Source organism: Octodon degus, unplaced genomic scaffold (genome assembly GCF_000260255.1).
Source record: "Octodon degus isolate 3935 unplaced genomic scaffold, OctDeg1.0 scaffold00298, whole genome shotgun sequence".
In the NCBI taxonomy this organism is placed as follows: domain Eukaryota; kingdom Metazoa; phylum Chordata; class Mammalia; order Rodentia; family Octodontidae; genus Octodon; species Octodon degus.
In genome coordinates this window covers 1503973-1529813 of record NW_004524874.1, presented here as the reverse complement: position 1 = coordinate 1529813, position 25841 = coordinate 1503973, and the positions used below count along the sequence as shown (strand labels likewise).

At 41.3% G+C, this 25841-nt stretch overlaps 1 protein-coding gene across 1 annotated transcript in view; it reads left to right on the top strand.

The window, feature by feature from the left end:
- Positions 1-25841, top strand: part of Usp13 (ubiquitin specific peptidase 13) — a 120816-nt gene that overhangs the window by 48246 nt on the left and 46729 nt on the right. Inside the window, exons 7-10 of the mRNA XM_012512980.2 lie at positions 7603-7697; positions 8894-9081; positions 15733-15804; positions 16135-16228. Of these exons, the coding sequence (XP_012368434.1) occupies positions 7603-7697; positions 8894-9081; positions 15733-15804; positions 16135-16228 (449 nt within the window). The remainder of the gene's footprint in view (positions 1-7602; positions 7698-8893; positions 9082-15732; positions 15805-16134; positions 16229-25841) is intronic.

Genomic DNA, 25841 nt, shown 5'->3' with positions numbered 1-25841 from the left:
AGAACGAGAGTGGTTTCTTACTCGGGCTGCTGGCTTCAGGAGCTGTCCTGTTTCTTTTGCTCTCACACAGTCTGTTCTGAAGCGTGACCATTTGGCCACATTTGTACAGTTAATTTCCTCTGCCATTTTGTGATGGAAAATAAAAAAATAGTAACCGGTCAAGAAAGTGAAACTCAATTATTGAGCAGTGGCTGTAAGAGCCCATCACCTAATCATTCTTGGGCACATTTATTAAGCAAAGCTCGTCTGGCCAACACCCAGCCCAGTGTTTTCCATCTTCCCAGCTTCAATTAGGCTAATTCCCCTGGCTTTAGGGTAGGATGGTGCTTCTAGGAGCGATAGGCATGTTTGCCATCTTTCCTCTTCTTCTTGGTTATCTTTCTGTAGTTCGCTTTCCTGTGACCCAGCCGTGCCCAGCATTTAGTTATGGGGCAGTTCTCACCAACCACTGGTTTTCCAGGGAGCTGGTTTAGTTTCTTACTCATTCTTTTTTTTTTTTTATGAGCAGCATATATTTATTGAGAGAAAGAAAGTTCCTGTCCAAGAGAGGGACAGGAGGGAGGCCCAAACAAGTGGTTCTCTCACTCATTCTATAATCAAGGCCTGACAGTTAAGTCATATCAAGGATTTTTTGTTTCACATTTGGAGAATTTTCCTGCTTCTGAATTTGACTGATTGATTGATTGATTGATTGATTAATTGATTTGGTACAGGGTCTCCCTATGCAGCTTGATCTTATAGTGATCCTCCTGTTTTCAACTTCCCCAGCACTGGGATTACAGGCATGCAACACCACACCTGGTCTTTTTTTTTTTTTTTTTTTTTTGCCGAATCAGCCCACCCTGAGGGCAGGGCTGGTGCTGCATGTGGTGCCAGGGATAGAACTGTGGTCCCCTGCGCCTCCCTAAGCTTGCCTAAGCAGGCATTTTGCCACTGAGCTATCTTGCTGGGCCCGTCACGCCTGGTCTTGGTAGTTGACACAGTATGTGGTGCCAGGGATCAAAAGCCAGTTCCTACACTTGCTTAAGCAGGCACTTAGTCCACTGAGCTATCTTGCTGGCCCTTAATTTGGGTATTAAAACTTTCTAAATAACTCTTTGCTAATCTGGTAACTTGTTTCATTTTGATTTTTCTACTTTTCATTGTTTTCTTGGACCTTTGTAGTTCTTTTTGTAAATTTTTTTGGGTGGTACTTTAGTAGGTGTATATGTGTAGTTGTTTTTCAAATAGTTTTAAAAGAACTCTTTAGTTATTAGATATATTAACCTGTTATTTGCCCTAGTTGTTACATGCTGTGTGTATGTGTCTCCATGTGAGTTTATATGTGTGTTCAATGGTTGTTAAGGAGGGAGAGTTTTAAAAGATTGTCTGTCTTTTTTTTTTTTTTAAAGGAAAAAATGTTTCTTTAGCTCAGTTTGTAGAGATTTTAGTCCCTAATCAGCTGACTCCAAAGTGGGAGGTTTGGCAGAGGGACCGTGGTTCATGGTGGTGCAAGACAGAAAAGCAGTAAGAGGGAAAGTCTGTCTTATTTTTATTATAAAAGACATTGCCGAGAATGATAGGATAAGTGTTTTTGAGGTGAGAGGGAATATTTTGAGGGGAATTAATGGCAATTTGTCTTTTATTGTAAAACTTTTTTAATAAACGTATTTAGTACAGGGTCTACAGGGTTTCACTGTGCAGCTCACACTTGTAGGGATGCTCCTGTTTTCAGCCTCCCAAGCACTGGGATTACAGGCGCAACTGCGCCCTGTCTCAATTGTCTTCTCAGCAAGCCCTGGGGGCAGGACCAGCATGGCTCGGGGATCGAACCCAGGTACCTAGGTCTGCTTAAGCAGGCACTTTAATCCGCTTAGCTATATAGCCAGCCCTGTTGTAAAACATTTTTAAACTTAAATTTTCACTTTATCTTTTGATTATGCCATTGAATAAACATTTGTAGCAGTTTCTTTCAAATAGAAATGTTGTGATGTGTCCTCACCCACTTTGATCACTGAGTCTAGCACTGTGTGATTTTTCCCTAAGCCAAAACTACCACTAAAGGTAGATGTTTGGAATCAATCCAGTATACTAAAGGTGCCACAACACAGTTAGACACTCTAACATTAAGAGGAACTTCCAGAACTCTTACAGGAAGTGAGAAGAATGATGGGATAATTTGTTTGAAGCAAGAGGCAGGTTTTTTTTTTTTTTTTCAATTTTTATTTTAGGGAAGGGTCTATACGTATTCAGGGTCTCACTACTAGATCGGACTCATAGTGATCCGCCTGTTTACAGCCCCCCAAGAGCTGGGATTACAGGCATGTGCCACCATGTCTAGTCTCAATTGCTATCTTGATGTGCTCCCGGGGACAGGGTTGGCACAACTGGCCAGGGTATTGAACCCCTGGCCCGTGTGCCTGCTTGCAGGTGCTCTAATCCGCTGAGCTATTTGGCCGGCCCTAAGAGGCAGCATTTTAAAGGTTACTGACAATGTGTCTTTTATCCTAATAAATATTTAAATGAAAAAATAAAGTTTGTCTTATGTAACTGACTATATTTGACAATATTTGACAATATTTGGCTATACACTCCTTCATAGACTATTCAAGACACTAGGCAGCAACAGTGTAATCACACATCTTGTGATGAGGGTTCTTGAGTTCATCTAGCTGAAATAATGGTAACTTGAAGAAAGATAAGATTTATTTCTGTGTGTGTTGTGTAGTGCTGGTTTAATCCATTTCATAGTAGTTCATGGTTTGCATAATTCTGTTTTGTTTCCTTTAAATCCACTTAACAGAGTGTTGGCTATAACCTGTTTATTTAAAAGCCAAATGAATTAGTAAAAATGTCTATAAGCCTTCCTTAAGTCTCTGTTGATGAACCTGTGGACTTGGTGGCTTGGGAAGGTGGGTCTCTCTGCCTGGTGAGGGCGGGGTCACATTGTGGTAACGAGCTTCTGCCTAGAGTTTGGTCTTCTACCCTCTGGTCCCTCAGGATCATTCAGCCCACGGAAGACAAAATCTCAAAGTCATGGCATTTGTTTTTTTAGGTCATAATGAGAACCACAACTGCCAGTCAGTGGGATGTTTATGTCAGCTCAACCAGTACATTCCTTCCCTGTGGGAAGCTGAATTATATTTAGAAGATTGCTTAGTGATTATGGACTCCAAGAAGGTTGTAGATGCAGATATTTAATGGCAGTATGATCTGCTGGCCCTGGTTTCCTGTCCCCCAAGGAGGAAGTGTCTGCCTAGTGAGCAGCTTCTCAAGGCCTACCCTTGAGGTCTCCGTGGAGATTTCGTTTTTCCTGGGAAACCCTGATCCTCCAGGTGAGGCCAGGGTGGCAATATATATCCTAAAAACGGGTCTCATATCCAGTTCCACTCTGGTCCCCATGGTACAACAACAAACAAAACAGGAAGCGGCTCACCACACAAACAAACAAAAGCTTTCCAGTTCAGGGTGGAGGAAGACATTGTTTTGACCTAATGAAGAGGAGGTTATTGATGGCAAGGGTGTAAGGGGAGATGGAAGCAGGACAAGATATATTTTATTCCTTCATGGAAACTAGTTGTTTATCTGAGAAGGTGCTTCCATGCCATGGGTGATGGTAGGAGGGCTGTCCAGAGGTGCCGAAGGCGGCTCTGAGAGTGCATGTGCTGTTGCTTATAACGGCTATCCGACATCAGAAGCTGGTTTTTCTACTTTGGTCACAGTCACCCTTGACCTGGGCGTAAGCTCCTTTCAACGTCTCACGGCCTGAAGGTTTGGAGGCATTGTTGACTTCAGTTTGTCTTGCCCTGGCTTGTGCTTCTCCTCCTGTTTCATCATGACACTTTTCACTGGTTCCTGCAACTGTCTGCTTAGCGGGGTCATGTGGGACATTAGGCCCCGTGTGCCATGTGTGGTCCAGTGTTGTATCCCTAGCATGTAGCATCGTGTCTTGTGCGTAGTAGCTACTCAGTAAATATTTGTAGAGTGAACAAGTAGAGGAAGGCGCACCGATAGAATCTGCTCCTCTGATTCACCTTTTCCCCCATTCACTTCAGGATTGTGTTTCTGGTGTATTTGCTAGGGCGATCCCTCCTTCTCTTCTTTTCCTGTTGGTGGCAGATGGCCTGTGGGCACACTAACAGAAACTCATGGTGGGGAGAGGTGGTTCTGGTGGACAGGTCTGCACTTACTTGGAAGAGAACCTTTCCTCAGCCTCTGTTCTCTGAGTTCCTCTTTGGTGTGTGATCTAGAGCTCTGGTCTCTCTACTTGAACTCTCTATAAACTTGGTGGGATACACCTTTACCTCTGTCATTTTCTGGGGCTTAGGAAAAGAGCATAAGTCATATGCCTGAGTCAGGAAGACTTTAGTTGAGGTCCTTCACACCAAACCAGCATTCCTTCAAAGACTATTTGAAGTAGTAATGTTTACATTTACAAAGGTAGGGACTCTGCTCATTTTATTTAACATTATGTCCTCAGTAACCACATACATTTTGTGTTTGGTAAATGTTTGTTGAATATAATGAATAAATGAATGAATGAATGATTTATCTATGTGGCTTGAGCAAGGTTGACAAGTGACACACTTGTCTTATCAGCATATTGTCAAGAGAATTGTTGTAATCTATGGGAATTACTTGTAGAACATTTTTTCAAGTTGTATTACCATATATTTGGGTAAAACAGGAAAGGAAAAAATAAAAGGAATCTTCCCATTCAGAGATAAGCTTCCCATTCAGTGGTAATCAGTTATTACCACTGGTACTTTTTTTTTTTTTTTTGTGGTATCAGTGATCGAACTCAGGACCTTGCACTTGCCAGGCAAGCACTTATTCCCCTGAGCTATCTCCCTAGCCCCCCTCCCATACTGTTTCTTGTAGTGTATTCTTGTTTCTAGTCTCAGTCTCCGTTTCCATCTCCGCCCCTACCTTTCCCCTTCATTGGAGTTTGAACTTACCACAATACTCTTTTCTGACGTGCTTGTCACATAAGTGGGATATCCCTGTTCTAAAAATGTCCTTTTATCTCTTCTCTTGGGAGTGCTGGTTCATGTTCTCTGTGGTTTACTTTGTCATTGAACTTGAAATGAAACAATGACAGGGTTTACTTCTAAAATGACCATAGTTACTCATGCGGTGGTGCTTGGCTATTCCTGGGTAGATCTCACCATGGACTTCCTGGCTGTCACTCTTGGCTCCACGTTTTAGGCCAAGCGGGAGAGCTTGGGAGGCAATACTTGTCACACAGTGCTCACTGCTGTGGTGGTTTCTGAATGAAGACTTCACTGTGCTAAGCTAAAGCTGGAAGTAAAATTTCCCAGTGCAAAACATACAAGGTAGTATTTTCGGCCATTATAATTTTTGTCTCTGACTACATATAATTTATAAATACATATCACTCATGATGGCTAAGATTAAGGATCAGAGTTTATTTTTAGGTTCTTATATGTTATACACTAAACTGCTTTTTCATGAAGGTAAGAAATAGCCACAGTGTCTTACCAAGTCAAGTTGTGTCTTTGGACATTTAATAACTAAAGGCAGGAAGTGTTGTTTTGTCAGTGTTGCAGGACCCTAGTGGGTTAAGAAATAGAGAAGGCTGTGCGAGCTTTCATTTACTTCAAAATCCTGTGACAAAGCCAATGGTGCAGTTCTAGCAATTGCATTATTTTCTAATAGATTTTTGATAATTAGCAGCTTAACATCTTAAGTCTTTGAAACTATCTCATTAGTTGATAATAAGCAAAGCCAAAGTGCTAAGAGAGCATCAGTTTTGCCCTGCAGCTGGAATTTCTTCTGTTTCTTTTTGTAGATTAAAAAGTGGATGTATGTGCTTTTACCTTCTGTCCTTCCCTCCCTCCTCCCTCCCCCTCCCTCCCTCTCTTCCTTCCTTTTTGTCTTTTTGAGACAGGGTTTCACTATGCAGTTCAGGCTGGCCTTGAATTTACTTTGTAGCCCAGGCTGGCCTCAGTGTATACTTTTTAATTAAGTTGCTAGTTCAGAGGTTTTTTAAATTTATTTTTATTTTTTTGTATTTGAACTTTTTGGAAATATTTTTCTTAATTGGGCTGGGGAATTTTTCTTTTTTTGCTTTTGAGAATATTGAATTACAGTAAAACAAATATAAGTGAAGGCTATAGTCCACAAGTTAAAATGGACACTTAGTGGAACAGGAGTAGACAGGGATGTTGTGTAATGTTTACTGTATTAAAAAAAAAAAAAAAGAACTGACTTCCTTTGGGGCCAGTGAGTCTCCACATATCTGGTACAGGGCATAGATCACCGTATTAGCTATGTGTTACAATGTGCTTTTCTAGTGATGTTCTACTAGTAAAAAAACCTCCTTGGACAGCCTATCTGTTATGGTGTTAAACAATGATAGCTTTTAAAATCTATTTTTCTTGCAATAGATTTGTTTTTCAAACTTAGGAGTGAAGAAATTGTGGTTTTTGAGTCTCCATTCCTGTGTACAGGACTAGGTCACGTTTTACTTCGTCATTGGCATCCTCCGATAGCTTGTGTTGAGGGAGTTAGGGCTCTTGGACCCTGGTGGGATTTGAGGTGACACCATTTAACTGTTATGAGTGTCTTTTCCTCTCTTCAAGAGAGACCTGAAAATGCCAGTTCCTCTCCTACGTGGCATTGGTGTGTGAGGACAGATGAAAGAGGAGAACTTGTAGCTCTGAAAATTGTGGAAGTTCTGAAACTGTACTGTGCTGTGGTGGGGGGTCTTGGGAAAGCATAGACTTAGATTTGGTGGTCTGGGAGGAGGCCTTAGGTCTGCATTTCCAGGGAGCCCAGGTGCTGCTGCAGACTCAGGCCCGTGTACCGCACTTCAGAAACCAGGTTCTGTGTCAGGCGCTCGGTTATCAGGTCGGACCTTATCATCCCGAGGAGCGAGTCTGCCCACCGCAGAACAGAGCTTCCCAGCACCAAAGTACCACAGAGCAGGTCCTGGGCTGTCTGACCCCCCCTGAGTCGCCCTGCAGCTCCAGGCCCCTCTGCTGTTCCTGTGTGTGCTGAGGCGAGCACGTCGTGGAGTTATGAGGCCGTCAGCACAAATCTCATTGGTTCTGTGAGTTGTGGGCACTAAAAAAAGAAGAGGTGTGAGGAAGGAGTGGGAATGGGGGAGAGGAGGAAGTCTAAGAATGGAGGGTCCCACTGGCAGAGTTTGTTTCATGTGATGATTAGCCACTCAGGGGCAACCCCATCTCCCTCCCTGGCAGACGGGGCTGTCGCATCCTCCTCCTTTATCTTCCCTCTTCTGACCTCAGTTAGACTTATGCCACTGGTTAGAAAAATCAAGTATTCCATATCTACGTTTACCTGGGTCATTTGAACTTCAGGTACTGTTCTTTTTTTTTTTTTTTTTTTCTTGCTTCTTGTTTCAAAAAACTTTTTTTCCTTAACTTTTTGAAAATATCAAAGAAATGGGTATGTGTTTATATTTCCGAGATATACCTTTTTATTATGTTTACTGTTTATTTCCTGGTTGAATGTTAGGAATTTTTGTTTTGTTCACTGCTAGACCCTGAGCTTGGTGTGCAGGAAGAACTCAGTAAGTGCTTGTTGAATGCTTGAATGACTCAGTTACAGAGCTCAGGGTTTCTTTTCTTCTGCTAGATGTTTATTCTTTCCAAGAAGAGGAACCTGTCTTGGACCCTCACTTGGCCAAGCACTTGGCACATTTTGGAATTGATATGCTTCACATGCATGGGGTAAGGAAGTCTTTTTTCTCTAATCCCACCTGGGACTGGGGAGAAGGTTGGGGGAATGAGTGGGGGTATTGTGGTTTAATTCCGCTAACATGGATCTTTATTTCTTAGATTTTGTTTTAATTTTGCATGCACTTCTTACACTTAATTAATTAGCATTTTCCTTTGTTATCAGCTTAGTTTTTTTTTTTTTTTAATGTCACAACAATGGCACCTCACTGGACACAGTTTTGTTGCATTGGAGTTTATTTGCAAAATTTCTATCTCTTTTCATGGTCCATTATGCAAATCACTCTTTGTTCCCTAAAGGGAGAAGGTACAACAAAATGACCTTTAAAATTATTTGTGCTCAACATCATTTTTAATTACTTTCAGGAAGGGAAGCAGAGTTCCTGGGGTGACGGAAAGAACTAGCGGGCACATTGTTGCTGGTGGAAAGGCCTTGGTTTATTTAGCGTTGCGTTTTCATGCCCATGTGATGGTGCAGCATTTTTCCCTTTGAGGTGCCACTTAAGTGTATGTGTTTCCTTCCAGCACTTTCTTCCCAGGATGCCCCTCTCTCCTCCTGTTTGCTGTCTGCTCTTTCTCATTGATACCTAGCTTTGCATTTATTTTTGTCTGTGTTCTTTATGCCTCCTTCCTCTTGGAAGGTGGTCCCATGTTTTTGCTCCACATTCCTTGCTTTTTTATTCTATTGTATCTTCTCTTGGTCTTTTCATTTGTTTCTTTTCTTTTTTTTTTTGATTTTTGCTTTTCATCTTCCTTCTATCTTCTTCTTTCTCATTAATTTTTTTTCACTTTTTCATGTAGTAAATTACATGTAATGGTCTGCCACCTAACCCGTGTTAAGTGTGTAGCTCAGTGGCATTAAGCACAGTGACGGTTTTGCACAATCATTATCATCTCTCAGTCTATTAATTAGGCTGCATATTTGTCCATGTAACTTGGGCTAGCGGCTAGTAGAAATAGCCACATTAGATTTTGTGTTTTAATTTTACATGTACTTTTTACACTTAATTAGCATTTTCCTTTGTTACCAGCTTGGTTTTTTTTTTTTTTTTTTTTTTAATGTCACAAAAATGGCACCTCACTGGACAGTTTTGTCTAATGTCTAATGAACATTAGACATAATTCATGAAACATAACCTTTGACTAGAAGTCATATTTAAAGTTGTTTTTCATGAATGACTTTGCCCCAGACAGAGAATGGGCTCCGGGACAATGACATCAAACCGAGGGTCAGTGAGTGGGAAGTGATCCAGGAGTCGGGGACAAAGCTGAAGCCGATGTATGGCCCCGGGTACACGGGCCTGAAGAACCTGGGCAACAGCTGCTACCTCAGCTCAGTCATGCAGGCCATCTTCAGCATCCCAGAGTTCCAGAGAGCGTAAGTGTCTCGTGCGGCTGATGGGCCCCAGGTGTTGTCCCTCATACTTAGTGTTGAAGGTGGCACCTTCATTCCTCCTGGGGTATTGCCACTTGTCTGTGAACTTCTCTTCCTGAGGCTGAATGGGAACACTTACCTGTGTTGTGGGGAGAGATGTAGAAGGTGGAAAACACTCCATGAAGGTTTATTATGTTAGTTGTGGCTTTTTGACTGTCACTCTTTGTGCCAGAATGATCGTAATCATAAACCTTCAAGTCCCTTGAAGCCCTCCCAAGTCCCTTGGGCAGATGTCGTAGCAGGGAGTTAGTGAAATCTTTAGCCAACATCTCTCCTCTGAGAAAGGAATGTGCTTTTAGGGGACAGAGGGTTTTTTAATTTTTGCCACTCAAAATGTGGTTGGCAGCCAGCATGTGGCACATACCTCTAATCCCTGCTACGGGGAGGCTGAGGCCAGAAGGTCACCAGTTTGAGGCCAGCCCGGGCTGCTTACAGAGACTCTGTATCAGAATTAAAAAGTGTTGGTCGTTGGGTGTGGTATGCCAGGAATACCAGTAGTCTAGAAGGCCTAGGCTGCAAGACTGTATTTTGGAATCATACGCTAGTTTGGGCCTAGCATAGGAAGTTAGTGACTTAGCAAGACCCTGTTTCAAAATAAAAAAAGTAAAAAGGGCTGAAAATATAGCTCTATGGTAGAGTGCTTGCTTGGTATGCATGAGGCCCTGGATTCAATTCTCAGCACAACCAAAACGAACCAACCCAAACACACACACACACACACACACACACACACACACACACACACAATTGTGGTTCACTGATGGGTGCTGGCCTGGGAATACTTTGCGAGCTTTTAGATGTGGTTCTGTAAGGAAGTAAGTATGGAAATTGAAAGTGAGCACTTAGACATTTTTGTAGCAATTTGACATTGCCATTTTTTTACAAGTGGCATTTTATTTTTCTTGTAACTCATGTTTATGGCATTGAAAAAGGTGTCATCCATCTGAGTCCAGCCAAGCTGGTCACAGACATTTTGGAATCATAGATTTAGGGTGCCTCCCAATGGCGCAGCATGGGGCTGCCTCACTCGTACCACATCGAGCACAGGAGCTGTGTGCACAGCCTCTTTCCTCCTTGAGTTGCGTGCAGGAGTGAGAGCTGCCGAGCCTGGAGCTGAGGTGGGCGCCTCTGTTCAGAAACTCTCTAGTGTCTCGAGTGGGTAGGTTCCCCCGTGATTCAAGTGTGTGCGACAGATGGACGGGCAGAGAGCTTGCTAGAAAGAGTCAGGCCTATGCTCTGCTCACGTGGAATTGAAATCCTAGTCTTAGCCAGTAGATAGTCAAAAGTATAAAGGTAACTTTCTTTTTTTGTCTTACTTCCTCTGTGAAGACTTAACCTCTTTTTGCTGTTTTCTGGCTCTGAAAATGTATGGTCCATGTTCTGTGTCTACTTTTCATGTTCTTCTCTACCAGTGAAGAGTGTGCTCGGTTCTGCTGAACAGCATGTACTGGTCAGCGGGAAGCTAAGGCCGTGGTACCCCCTCAGGGAACATGCAAAGGAACGGACACTTGAGCGAAGCATCTAGGAGAACAACTGCATACATATAAATGTCATGTGTTCCTTGAGAGAAAAGGAAGGAGGACGGTCAGAGAGGACACTTGCAGGGACACTGCCCGTCAGACGTGCGAGAGGGGTGGGGACAGAAGGTGCTGGAAGATTCAGTTTAAGACTTGAGGTGGGAAACCCTTTGCAAAGATGTGCACCATGTGCCATATTATTTTTAGGTTTTTTCCCACGTCTCATCCTTGTATTATTATCATTTGACTGGGAAATAATGGAACGCTGTCCCACATGACTCATGTTCCAAAATCTTTCTTGAAGATATTGAAGAAATGTCTTGGTAGGTGTTGTGTAATTATTATTTAATTTAAACTAAGATGGAAACAACTGTGTTCTTTTCTTACAAACTCCAGCAATATTTTTAACGCTTTACAAACCTAAAAATAATTTTTTCTTCCTGTACTCTTCATGTAGACCAAGAATTAACTTTCTGATTTTTTTCTTTAATGAAAATGTATATCCTGTCTGTGGTTTTGAATTTAACATTTGAATCTTTCCCTAGTCTTGTTTAAAGAAGTTTAGAATTTTCTATATATTATTGAATATTCTATATTTTAGTTATTTTTTATTTTATTTTATTTTTTATCAGAGATTGAACTTAGGACCTTATGCTTGCCAGCCAAGCGCTTAAGCCGCTGAGCTCTCCTCCCAGCCCTTATATTTTATTTTTGTAGACATTCGCCATGTATGTTAGACTGTGAGAAACTTACTATTTACACTCACCCTCACTCTTTCCATTCTTTGAGCAGATGTCTGTAGATTGATGTCCTTGCTTGCAGACTCTTTTTTCCCCCAGGCCAGCTCTGAGGAGTTGTGCCCAGGAACAGTGTGTGCTGTAATTAGGAAGGTTGACTCACAGGAGGAGGAGACGATGTGTGTATAGCACCATGTAAATTCCCAGTGAGGATGGAAACTGGGTAGTGTGTACGCGGAATGATTGGGCTGGATTGTCAGGTAGCCAAATTACATCTTCTTCTTTGAGGGCCACGAGGTTAAAAATTGATGGTATGACATATATTTAAAAAATTATTTAGGGATACTTCTGCATTTTTAATTTAATTTTGTTGTAATTGATAGTTAGAAAAGTGTTATAAATTTCTGGTCAAATGGACTTTTTAAAAATGTATTTAGTACAGGGTCTACAGGGTCTCACTCTACAGATTGGACTCGTGGTGATCCTCCTCCTGTTTTCAGCCTCCTAAGCACTGGGATCACATGTGCGAGCCACCATGCCCAGTCTGTCTTAGTGCTGACACAGCTTGTGGTGCCAGGGATTGAACCTCAGTCCCTGTGCTTTGCCTAAGCAGGTGCTTTAGTCCGCTGAGCTATCTGGCCAGCCCTCAAATGGCCTTTTCTGACTTCAAATGTTTACCCCTCTAACTCTACCTTTTTTCTTACAAGTCTTGCCTTAAGCACAAGTCTTCAGTATTGTGCTTCTTTCCAGGGAGGGTTTTGCTTTGTTTTATTTTGTTTTGTCAGGTTTTGAAATATAATTAAAATCAGGTTATAGGAGAGCTATTAAACTGGTTCATCATACTGTATATTATAAAAAATTCACGTGTGACTGCTGCATCTAAGTAGGTTAGCTTTATAGTTTGGGTTTTCTGTTGTCTCTTTGTCTTTTGAAAATAGTATTGTTGCCCAAGGGACACATTCAAAAACCATTCAAAGGGATGAGCTCAGAGACTGTGATCTGTTAGCTTTGCTGTCCATATGCAATTTGGAACACAAATTCTGAGTTTGTAGACAAAGGTTACCAGAAATTTATAGCAGTTTAGTGGTCCAGTTGGAGGTTGTCACTACCTATTAGTGTGTCCTGATTCTTTACCTGAAAAAAAAAAGAGATGATTTTTCTAACTTTAATACCTGTTGGTCAGCTTTCTATCCCTGTGCCAAAATATCCAATGGTAGTCAAAGTAAGAAAGAGGAAAGGTTTAGTTTAGCTGACCATTGTGCATTAGTCCATGTCCAATTGGCACTATTGTTATGGACTGTGGTTGCACAATTCATCATGGTGGCAGCTTGCAGCAGAGAAAGATCATGGACCTCACAGGTGGGTGGGGGAAGAGAGAGAGAGCCAGAGCGAGAGCCAGAGTGAGAGTGAGAGAGCGAGAGACAGAGAGAGAGACAGAGACAGAGAGAGACAGAGAGACAGAGAGAGACAGAGAGAGAATCAGAGAAAGAGAGAGACAGAGAGCCCCAGAGAGAGACAGAGAGAGAGAGACAGAGAAACAGAAAGAGAGAGAGAGAGAAACAGAAACAGAGAGACAGAGACAGAGAGAAAGAGACAGACAGACAAACAGCCAGAGAGAGCCAGAGAGCCAGAGAGAGACACATAGAAAGAGACAGACAGACAGACAGAGGGACACACACACACACATACACACACACACACACACAGAGCCTCAGAGCCAGAGAGAGAGATACAGACAGACAGACAGACAGAGACAGAGAGCGAGAGAGCAAGAGAGTGATAGTGAGCGAGCGAGAGAGAGAATTCGTCACTGATCTAACTTCCAACTTCCTCCTGCTAGGCCATATCTCCTAAAATTTCTACTACTTTTTTTTTTTTTAATTTTATTTATTTATTTGTGTGTGTGTGTGTGTGTGTGTGTGGCCAGCTCAGCCCACCAGGGGGCGGGCTGGCTGGCATGTGGTGCTGGGGGATTGAACCGCAGTCCTGGGTTTTGCTAAAGCTTGTTCTAAGTAGGTGCTTTAGACCACTGAGCCATCTCACCAGCCCCATCTACTACTTCCTGAAAATGCCACGGTCTGGGAACCAAAATACATCTCAGCCTTTTCTGTTTGGTTATTGGTAGTCAGTTACAAAGATTTGTGATGGGTTGCATAATATGAATGTATTGATTTAACAACTATATTGAATGCTTTACATTTAGGTGCTATTCTAGTCCTGGAGATACAGTGATTTAAATAGACAAAGTCTCTATCTTCATGGAGATTACATTCTGGTATGAAATCTTTAAATAGATGATAAATAAGAAGGGAAAAGAATTGCTTAATTGCAAATAGTGATGCATGTGAAGACACTGAGCAGGTCAGCCAGGGCAGGTGATAAGGAGTCAGGAAAGATGGGGGTGACCAGTCTTGTTTTGGCTGAGTCTAGTGGGGTGACTGCCAGCAGACCTGAAAAGGAGTCGCCAAGCAGGCGTCTGTGAGGAGACAGCAGATGGCGTGGCCTTGAAGCAGGGGTGATCGTGGCATACCCTGAGGCAGCAGGAGGGCCAAACTGCCTTTGTGGGCAGGGAATGAGTAGTAGCAGAGGAGGTCAGAGAAGCAAGCAGAATAAGGTACATGAAGGGCCAGAGAAAGGGATCTGAATCAGTCTTTCCAAAACTCTCAGGCTCAGTGAATCAGAATTTGAAGGAGGAAAGAGGAACAAACAGTAGAGGGTATAAAATAGTGACTGAGACAGTGAAAAGAGTGATGGTGCAGTAAGATATTAGGGTAGCGTTGTTCTTTCAGTATGAACCCAGCAGAAGGAGGGATGGGCACTGCGCATGGGAGTAGGCATCCAACTACAGCTGGTGGACTTAGAGCCAGTGGTTCAGGGCCTTTCTGGGTTCCCGGGTTAGCTTTGGAAGCCACTTAGTGAATTTGCACCCCAGTTTCTCATCTCTCAAGTTGGTACTAACAATCCCTTCCTGTTACAATTGTAATGAAGACTCTACTTGCTACTGTAGGACACTCTCAAGAAGCGGTAGCTCTCACTGCCTCTAACACTATTGTTTATCTTGAAATTATTGGGAACTTCCTAATTTTAAAGAAGGCATTATTGAGACACTTGCTAAGACGGTAAGACAGATACATACAATGAAGGTTATGACAGTAAGTGCAGGGTCTGCAGCACCAAGCTCTTAGAGTGAAGTAGAGGCAATGGACTCAACTCTAGCTCCAGGGAGGACAAGTAGAGATTTATAACTGAGGAGCAGAGTGAGGGCCATTGGTTGGAGCAGTACTAAAGAGGAAACGTCACGACTGAGGGGCTCTGGCTACCCTGTCTTGGTAGGAGATGGGGATTTTCACTCAGCTGACAGCAGGATTATCACTCAAACAGATTCTGTAAGAATGGAAAGGGAGCTGGGGACATAGCTCGGCAGTGTAAGCACCTGCCTGGCAAGTGCAAGACACAAGACGCAAGATGCAAGGTACCCAGCCCCCCAGACCAAAACAAACAAACAAACAAACAAACAAACAAACAAACAAAAAGAACAGAAAGGGAAGCCCATGCTGGAACTGACCAGAGTGCTCAGAGCAGCCTGACTGAAGTGTCGGAGAAAGCTGTCCTGCATGAAGGACAGAGTTGTTCCTTACCTTACCTTTTGTATTTGAAGTGGTTCTGAGAGCATGAACTGGTGTTTCTTGATGCTGGTGGCCTCTTGGAATCCTGTGAGGGGACTTTTAAAAGAATTCGAAGTGCTGAAACAGAATCATTAGGAAATTAGAATATCTGCAAGTAGCTCCAACTTTAAGTTTTAAAGAAACTCTAGTGATTCTGACCTGCAGCCACTGTTGAGCCCCAGTGACCAGAGGATTAACATTTCAGGATGGCCCATTTGAAGGATGACCTCAGGAGCAGCTTTTCCTCAGGTCGATGGCTTGATTTTGACAGGCAGGAACATCTTCATGCGAATTATTTCAGCTCTGTTCTTCTGTTAGCTCCTCTGTGTATTATCTTCCCCATTGCTGGGGCAAAATTTTGTGACACTCATAATTTAAAGGCGGAGAAGGTCACTTGCCTCATTACTTCAGAGTGTTCATTCCACAACTGCGAGGCTCCAAAGCTGGGGAGTCTTGGTGGAAGGGCGAATTGGAGCAAAGCTTCAGCTCCTGGCAGCTGGGAAACAGAGCGAGGGAAGCGTGCTGGAGAGGAGAGGGCCGGTACGGACCTCAGGATCACACCTGTGTGACCCACCTGGAATTGTGCTTTGCTAGTCTTCTGGGGGGACCCCAAGACAGTTAAGTTGGCAGTTGTTCCACCATGACACTTTTTGACTGTCCCTTCTCTTTTCCCAGGTATGTTGGAAATCTTCCAAGAATATTTGACTATTCACCTTTAGATCCAACACAAGATTTCAACACACAGATGTAAGTGCCATGTTGTAGGGATTAAAATAACATTATCCAATGGAGTGTTCACAGGGCTTATTGCTGGGCTGCAGAATTAAAGGCGATTCTTTTGACTTTATTTTCTGTGTTTATAAGTGCTCTACAAACAAAAGTAATAAAATTATAGAATATTGAAGAAAATTTGAAAATGCAGTCAGAATAAACAGTCAAGTAAATAAGTAATTTGTAATCAAGATAAAATAGTCCATCTCGAAGTGGCTGTACTTGTTGGAATTCATAGATAATTTTAATATCTCTGCAGGAAGACAAACATGACCTCTTTGCTTTTTGTGTTTCCCTCCTGGCCAGGACTAAGTTAGGACATGGCCTTCTCTCAGGCCAATATTCAAAGCCTCCGGTGAAATCTGAGATCATTGAGCAGGTGATGAAGGAGGAGCACAAGGTATGTGTCGCAGGGTTGTCATGTTGGTATGCAGGTGGGTGTTCTCTGCCTGCTAAAGGCTGCCTATAAATTTAGCAAGCTGTCAGAATAGCTATTTAATTTCAAAATGAATGATACCTGTCTTTGTGCTGCTAAAAATCCTGATAAGGAATACCAGGGTTAGGGTTTCCAGTGATGATGGCCCCATGAGGACGCCAGGTATATGCCATTGTTATAATCGATCTCAGAAGTAATTATAAGGCAGAAGGAAAGAACCTTATAAAAATGTAAACATTTCCCCCTTGGTAACATAATCTTGGTCCTTTTCTCTTAAATTTCTGCTGTGGTTTCTCAAAAGGCTGGGTATTAAACAACATCCATTTTCCTTAGCCCCTCTCTGGAGCTGAGGGTTCACCATTCCTGGGCAGGGCTGTGCAATCCTGATTGTAATAAGTTGCATCATGATTTTTAAACACACTCATGGAGGAGAAACTCAGCCATGCAGGCACTGTGACTGGCTAGATGGAAAGCTAGGCTGGTGGTCTGAGTGGCTGACTTCCACCTCCCTGCGCAGTGGGCTCCTTCCTGGGCTTCTCTGTTGCCCAACTACAGAGGCTGGTGCATGTAGCCTGCTCTTTTGAATGGTGCTCTTGGTTGGAATTGTGCAGGGCACTTTTATGTGGCTTTATTTGGTATTGTTGGCTGCTGTTGCTGCAACTGCCTTGAATGGAACACACGTTTGTTCCTGTTGCCGGGACAAAAGACCCTGTACCCACAATTTAAAGGAGAAGGTTATTTTGGCTAATGGTTCAAGAGGCTTCAGTCCTTGGTACCTTGGCTCCAAGGCAGAATGGGCATGGAGGGGAATGGCAGAGGAGAGCTATTCAACTCGAGGTTGAATAGAGGGAGAGAGATAGGGAAAAGCCAGAGGGAGAGATACGGCTCCCAAGGAATGGTGGCCAGGGGCCACCATTTCTACCAGCCCCACTTCCCAACTGCACAGTTGAACTTGTCAGTGAATCAGTCCACTGAGGTGAAAAGTGCTCCAGTGACCCAGTGACCTCCTGAAAGCTGTACCTCTGAACACAGGAGGCTTTTGGAAGACGTTTTATATCTAAACCACAGCAACATGCCCACCTCACCATGACACACTGTTCCCTTGGAATGAACACCTTTTCCTTGGAGCAGACTAAATAGCTCTAGACTTAGTGTACAAGCTAATTCCATACAGCTCTGAAGCATTTGACTTTCCATTCTGAGGCAGTTTGTCCTCACCAGAGGCCTGTAGACCAGGGGCAGAAGTCAAAAGCAAGTATATTCTTGTTCATTGAAAGTTGACTGGGTGTAGATGACACAAAATGAATGCGAGGAAAGATTTTGAGGGGAACTACTGAGGAAGTGTTTTCAGAAGAGAGTAGGTTGTGAAGAAGGAGAGTGGAGATAGATTATAAGTGGTGAGCCTAGGTGATTGGGATGTGAGACAGGAAGAACTTAGGTCTTCAGATCACCTTGTAAAATAAAGGGTTCCTCAGGCAGCGGGGTTTGGATCCTCTCCTCTGGGGTACAGTGTTGAAGAAGGTTAACATGGGGGGTTGAGGCATGGGGTTTCTAGACTTCTTTAACTCTTAAACTTCTGTGAGATGTAGATGAAATGATAGTGGAGAAGCTGGGTCCAAATTTTTATTTGGATTACATTTATCCTGGATGCCCCTCAGGAGCCTGCCTCCCTCCCTGGCGTGGCAGGAGCTGTGGAAGGAGAAGGCATGGGCGGCCCCTCTCAGCATTTGCTGGGCAGGACAGGTTGAAGTGGTGCTGGTGAACATTCTTACGGGTTGTGCTCTCCAGTGGTGATCAAATTGGTGTATGTTACATGAGTATTACCATGTTTTGGGAATCTTCTCATTTCAGAAAATACAAAGATGCAAAATCATCAGTGGGGCCATGTTTGAAAGTGAAGTTTGTTTTTGTTAGTGTTTTAATGTCCTTTTTACAGTGGAAAAAACATGGTTCTTATACAAGCCAGGCTCGCTGTTTATTCACTCTACAAATACTGCCATCTTGGAGTCTTTGTCCCTCTTCCCCTTTGCATCCAGTGGCTGCTGTGCAGTAGCTCTGTGGTCCTCTAGAGGGTGGGCTTCCAGGACGGGAGCTCTGCTCATTCAAGGCTGAGGTGTGTAACTTGGTCACACTTGGGCCACATGTGGCCTAGAACTATGTTTTGCTTGGCTCACACCTACAATTTGAGTTCTCAGCTTCCCTTAACCACTGAGGCCCTGAGAGTCCTAGCCCTGCAATGGCAGTTGGAGCCCAGTGGCAGTCTTTGCTGGCCAGTGCCTTTGTGACTTGTGACCTGATTGGTATCTGTACATTTGGGACCTTTGCTCTAGATGACTTGTAAAACCCTTCCTGACTTTGAGTCCTCATGATCTTAAAGAAAGAGTCCTGTCTCTGGGAGGCTGAGGCAGGAGGATTGCAAGTTTGACCTCAGCCTGGGCAACTTAATGATTTGGTGAGATCTAGTCTCATAAATAAAAATGGGTTGGTGGTGTAGCCCAGTGTGATGTTCCTGAATTCAATCTCCACTGAAAATAAAGGGGCTGGCATGTGGTCAGGGTGCGGTGTACATCTTTGAGGTGTTAGGGAGGCCTTTCCAGTGGGGGAGAAGTGGATCGGTCTTTGGTACATGCATCAGTCAAGTGCTTGTAACACTCAAAACAGATCTTGAATGGACTAGCTGGTTTTCTTTGTGGTCCTGGGTGTGTGTGTTTTAGCTGTTGCCCAACCATGCAGATAATTCCTGGCAGAAACCTCTACTCCCTTGGACAGTGCGGGAAATTACCTTCTGAGCCTTCAGGATTTTGCCCTTGCAGTTGATTTCAAAGGAATTGATTAGTGAGCATTGCTTTTGTCTGAGTTATCAGGAGCTCTTTGGTCAGGGGGTCCTGTCCTATGCCTCTGGTATTTGTGCCTTACACATGAGCCTTAGTTGCCCCAGAGAAAAAAAGATGGCCTGAAGCAGAGAAGGGGTAGATTATGAGAGGAATGATTGCTGGAGGAGAGAGGGAGGCAGGCCAGAGCCATCTGGCAGAAACTTTATACAGGCCCCCTCCAACAACGACACTAATAACTGGCTTCACATTGTGGCTGTAAAAGGGGTCAGGCGCTTCCTCTTATTAACTGATGCAGAAAATGATACGAAAATTTGCCTGAAGTTACAGAGCTGTTGAGTGCCAGCACTTGGAACCATACCAGGCCGTCTGGCTCCAGCGTCTGTGCTTTATTTTATTTTTAAAAAATTTTCTTTTATTTTTAAAGAGAATACAAATATAGTAAAAAAAAAATTAGACACGATACAGAATTTCACTAAATAAAATCATAGAGATTCAACAGTGGTTGTTACATTGCATATTGTTGTCTTCAAAATAGTTGTGAAAGTTCCCAGACATTAGCCTATAAGATTAGTCAATAAATGATAAAAAATTAAAAAGAAAAAAAAATTTAAATGCTAACTGCTCCTTTCAATAGACCAGCAGAAATCTGCAGTATAATTATCCAAGCTATCCTGTGTATAACCATATATATTTCTCTTTTCCTTTTCTCTCTCCTCCTTCCCTCCCTCCTTCCCTCCCTCTCCTCTCTTTTCCTTTCATTTCTCCTCACCCTCAACCCAATTGTTCCTTCCCTTTGAACAGATTCTTTTCCTTTCAGAGTATTCATTGTACCCTTCAGATCCTATTTGCTCTTTCAAGTTCTTACACTAGCAAGACAATATGGTATTTATACATATTAATCTACTGTGTATGGGGGGATAAAGCAAAATTTATGATAGATAGTTCACTATTCACATTTTACTCAGTGCTGGCCAGAAACTAAAGCAAGTATTTTAGGCAAAGACTTTCTTTTTTTTTTTAATTTCAAATTTCTGAATTTAGTTCAACTTATAATACCACATTTCCAAGAAAAATGAACCTGTTGCACAAGAAATTTAAATAAAATCATACCAAGATACACAAAAATGAAATTGTCCAAAACTTATTGTAAAGAAAAAATCATTAAAACATATAAATAAAAAATATTAGCTATGGAAGAACAAAATTAAATAGCATCTTATTCCATATTAGAAAGAAAAAAAAGGACCAAATGTGTAGTAAACTAGACTTATTAAAGGACTGAAAGAAAGAAAAAAGATCTGTCCTCTTTGAATTTTATACTTAGCAAACGTACCTTTGAAAACTAAATGTAAAATATTTTCCAGTTATACAAACTTGAAATATTTAATACCTCCAGACGTAGCATATAGGAAATAATGAAGAGCATAATTCAAAAGGCATAATTCAAAAGAGAAGTTGCAGTATGCTCCTGCATGAACAATAAAGAGCTCTCAAAATGATAGTTATGCAGGACTATATAAAATATATTAGATGAACCCCTATTTAAAAGGTCATTCAAGATTTCTGTGAAATGGTAACAATCTTATGTCAGGTTATACATGTATTTTTTCATATATATGTGTGTGTATGTGTGTATAAAAGACAGGGAAGAAGTAATATAAAGTCAACAGAAAGTGGAAATATACTTTTTAAAGTTTCTAATACTAGGAGAAGATATCATACCATGTCTTTTAAATAAATTGTAAGTCAAAGACATAGTATAAATTTTAAAACCAAAATTAAGATTAAGCAATATTCAGAAAATTAAATACTAATTAATTAAAAATTAAATGTTTCAAAACAATTGAACTATGAAAAAGTTTTCATGATAGTAAAGTAGTACTAAGAATAAAACATAAGGAATGGCAAATAAATCACCAGCACTTCTAACAGTTTGGAGATAGGATCATCGCACAAAGTTCTAGTGTGTTGTGGACATGGATAATGTCCATGACACTTACTGGTGGCCAGGTGTCACTTGTGGGACTGAGTTACTGCTATTTCCTTGAAATCCACCCTGTAGACCCAGATGGAATCATGACTCATAGGGTGCAAGAAAAGTCCATTTGTAGAATGTGCTGATGGAAATATTTTGCTGCTGTACACAAAAGAATAACTGAAAGACTACTGTTGTATACCTTTTATTCTCCTGTGTTTAATTGTTTGCCCTATTTGGTGGGTTCTTTCCATTCTCATTCATGGAGTTGTGATCATTTTGCTCCCTCTCTAGAACATCATTTAGTAGTCTGTGTTAGGCAAAGACTTTCAACAAAATTATAGAACCACTTTCCAGGAAAATAAATGACTACTGTGATGTTGTCACAGAATGTCAATGGGATAAGTCAACATGAAGAGCTCTTACAAAACCTAAGCATCAGATGGTAAATTGTAGCTTTGGTTTAAGGCCACCTGAAATTTGATTTGCTTACATGTGTTTCTATTAACATTTACGTACATTTTTTTTTAGGTGACTTGGAGCTTTCAGCTTGGAGATCTTGTCAACTGTACTTACAGTAGTGTTTAAGGAATTAGTAGTCCAGAACAATTACAGACTAAGACTTAATTGGCTACTCTAGTAAAATGCAGAACTTTAAAGTTTTCTGGTACCTAGAAATTTGGTAGGCCCAAATACATTAACCAAAAGTAGTATTTGTTAAAAAGAAAAGAAAGAAAAAATAAAGCTATAACCTTATAATAGACAAAAAGACCAAACCGAAACAAACGAACAAAAACTCAACCCCCCCAAAAAAAACTATAGAAGTTTCTCATAGAAAATCTAAAATTTCACTGTGTAAAAAATGATTATAATATCCTTCAGGCTTGCTGTATGCACTCCTATAATAAAAAAGAAACCAACAGGCAATTCAACATTTCAGTAAGCTAGGACTGTTGACTGTAAGCATATAGTGAAATTCTGGAAGACACACTATCAAACTTTGAGAAATACTACTAATAGGTAAGCATGTGTTGAAAACTGTTTATAAATGAAACATTGCAGCTCTTGTTTATGCATACAACTTATAAAATAGAAAAAATTGCTATTTTTCAATAATATAGCATCACACTGACACTATATACTTAAGACTGAAAGCTCCTATACATGCATCCAGTCTACCTCCAAAGCAGTGTATGCCTCTGTGATATTCCCATTTGTTATTTAGCATATGCCAGTCATGGTTTCAGGGATTTGTACCAGTTTGAGCAGGCTACCACATTCATTGTCTAACTTATGAGACAAAATTAACCAGTTTCAGGAAACCAATATTTCATAATTAGTAAAGAAATAGTGTTAACCCAACAGGATAGAAAACTCTCCTTACAACATGGTAGAATCCTAACAAAATGGACTGTAACCCTAGATAAAGTAAATGTAGCCCTAGATAAAGTAAATGTAGGAATAAGTAGGTGTCTGGAAACACACACACATACACACACACACACACACACACACACACACACTTATAGAACCTAAAGGATCCTCAAATCATTAGTAACTCCCAGGAACACAACTGAGTTTTGTTTCTCTTTACTGCTTGACTAAAAGCTGTCATCATGTGTTGCATGGTGGTGTACGTTACTACCCAAACAATAGGGAGCATGAATTTCAAAAAACTAGATTATATATCTAACCTTATTTTTGTATTCTGAAAATAGCTCCATAAGACCCAATTATTTTCCTAGCTTCTTGGGTCTCCTAACATCTTAGGTAATTAAATTTAAACATGGTTGTCTATAAATTCTTTCCTAGAGAAAAGCAAAAACAGATTTTGGTGATTTTTTTTTTTTTTTTTTCCTGGTCTCCTCATTTATGGGCTTTATGAGTCACGGTGCTGCTTTGGGCATTTACTGTGTACTACTCTAACATAACTGGACTTGAAAAAATTTGGAAGTTTAGGCTTTGACACTTGAATTTTTTTTTTTCTTTTTTAGTTTTAGGGAAGGGTCTATAGGGTGTTCAGGGTCTCATTACTAGATCAGACTCGTAGTGATCCGCCTGCTTACAGCCTCCCAAGAGCTGGGATTACAGGCACTCGCAACCACGGCCAGTCTCTATTGCTGTCTCAGTGCGTCCTGGGGGATGGGGCCAGCATGGCAGGCTGGGGGATTGAACCCTGGGCCCCTGTGCTTTAATCTGTTGAGCTATTTGGCCGGCCCTGGTAGCAGACTTGTAAATGGTAAGAAAATCTAAAACTAGGCGGTCACTCTGACTTGAGTTAGGAACTTAAGCCTGTAAGACACCTAAGGAAAGTTGTATGAATTGCATTATTTTTCTTATTTACTTTTGTTTTTAAGTAAAAATTTGTGCTAAAATGATCTTAAAACTCTTAAGTCACATAGGGTATCACATATTACTCTCTATAGCAGAAATATAACTAGGTTTTACTTGAATGTTTTCAAGTAATTCAGCTTTTTAAAAATTAAAGATCTTATCCAAGTTTTTAGCTGTTAAATTTCTTAGGTATATCCTAGGTTTCTTATGGGGAGGACCTAACTGGCTTAGACTACTTTCATAACCTGACAGAACACTGAGGTTCTGATAGAGATAATTTTCTGAACATGGTAGACCTTTAACAGAATTATTTTCTCAGCCAAACAACTATTCTGAGTACTGTGAGATGTCCACTATAATTCCTTCTAGAAGCAAAATAGACAAAAATGAAAGAAAAGTGTTTTCTATTTATCTAAACTCTTATGAAATCTTATGGAAAAATTAATGCATAGAAGGAAATTTTGTTATTACTTGATCTGTTAGCCAAAAAGTAATTAGTTCTCTAAAAAGAGGAAACCACCATAAAATATCTAACTTGTCAGTCTGGAAGTGATACAAAGACATTTAAAAAACTATATATATTCAAGAAAATGCTTAAAATGAAAGCAGTGTTTCAGAACTCGGTATACATAGTAAGAAACTCAAATCTGGTTTCATTGCTAAGTTCCCCATGGCTTTTGGCACTAACATTAAAAGAAAGATTTTAGTCTTTTGGTCACTTGAATCTACTATTTTATAAAACAGAAAGACTTAAAAAAAGACAGTGAGGAGCTGAAGGATAGGCTAGGTAACTTGTATTTCAATACAAGTGAAAGATACTTTGAAATAATAAGCAGACATTTCTGCTAAGAATCTCAAGATACAGTAACTTTCTCACCCCCTCTTCCATTCTGAGGAGGAGCCTCTAATCAGAAAAATTCCTTTAGGTTACCCTGGGTGGTGGTGCCTGGAAGCAGCTTCAGCTTCCTGGACTGGTCTTTAGTCCCCGCAATTCAGTAATCTTACAAGAGTTAACAAAAGCATGGAATTTTTTCCATGCACAGACATCCCAGAAGAACCCCATCAATTTTAAGGATAGCCGTCAGGTTTCAGGTATCCCTGAAATACATTCTATTCCCAAGTTTTACTTAAACCACTGGTGACTAAAGTCACCAAATTCTGCAGTGAGGACTTATTGTTTTTTCCTGCAACTATATACACAATGTAAAACTACTCTGTGTCACATGATTTCATTTTTTAATTTTAATTTTATTTTTAACTTTAAAAATCATTTATTTATTTGGAACAAGGTCTCATTCCACAGCTGAGACTCGTAGTGATCCTCCTCTCTCAGCCTCCCCAGCACTGGAATTACAGGCATGCGCCACCACTCCCTTTTTGGTTGCCCACATGGCGCACTCAGGGTCCTGGGTCGGCACAGCATGTGTTACTGGGAATTGAATCTAGGTCCTTACGCTTGCCAGGCAGGCACTTCGGCCACTGAGCTAGCTCCCCAGCCCCTGTGTCACATGATTTTAAATGTAATATATATCAACATGAATCACAAAGTCAACACATAACTTTAATACTCCACATTATTTATCTTGATCACACAGTGATAACTTCCTTGTGGACAGTCCTGTGAGTTGATGAGCTGCTTCACATTGTCGTATCCATCAGGCAGATAAGCTCTTCTCAGTTGGTCTGGCTTAGGTATGGAGCCTCCACTCTTCACAGGGCAGTCAGGAAAGCAGGGACTGCTGGGAGATCAACCTTCTCCAAGGGGATGGCTTCCAAGCATGTTTTCATAAAGTCCTGGATAGCACTGACTTTTTCTGTTTGTGCAATACTGTTGCACTGAAGAGATGCAGTCAGGGGCCTCCACTTCTTTCACATGTGTTACTCTTTAAATTCTGTCTTCTTAGTAAGAGTCTTTGACTTGAGGTGGCCACTAATAGCAGACTTGCTAACATGATTGAGAACCACATTGCAAGAAGTGCAGAAGGGTTTCCCTCCATCTTCTTGAAGCTCACCTCCAAACTCAGTGACTCGATCCAGGCAGGAGAGTCACAGATGGAGCCATCTTAGAATGGTTTCAAGCACGTAGTGCTGTTACTACAAATTGTTGCATTCTGACTTGGAGTAAAGTTCAGATTAGTTTCCATTTTTTTTTTTCTTGATAATTAGTAGTGAAGGGTCTCCAGCGCAAAACTAGAGATGTATCAAATCTCTTCACTTTATGTTGTTCAAACTTGGACTGCTTTCAAATCAGATTTTCAGCAAGTGGTAATGGGGAACTTTTCTGGACTTGTACCCTATTTGCCCTATGGTAACAGGAAATCATGCCTCTGTACAAGACTGTGGCCGGAGATGTCTGGCCAGAAAGAAAAAGAGAAGGAAGTGGGGCCTGATTTTTAAAAATTATTTATATGTTCTGGATAGAAGTCCTTTTTTT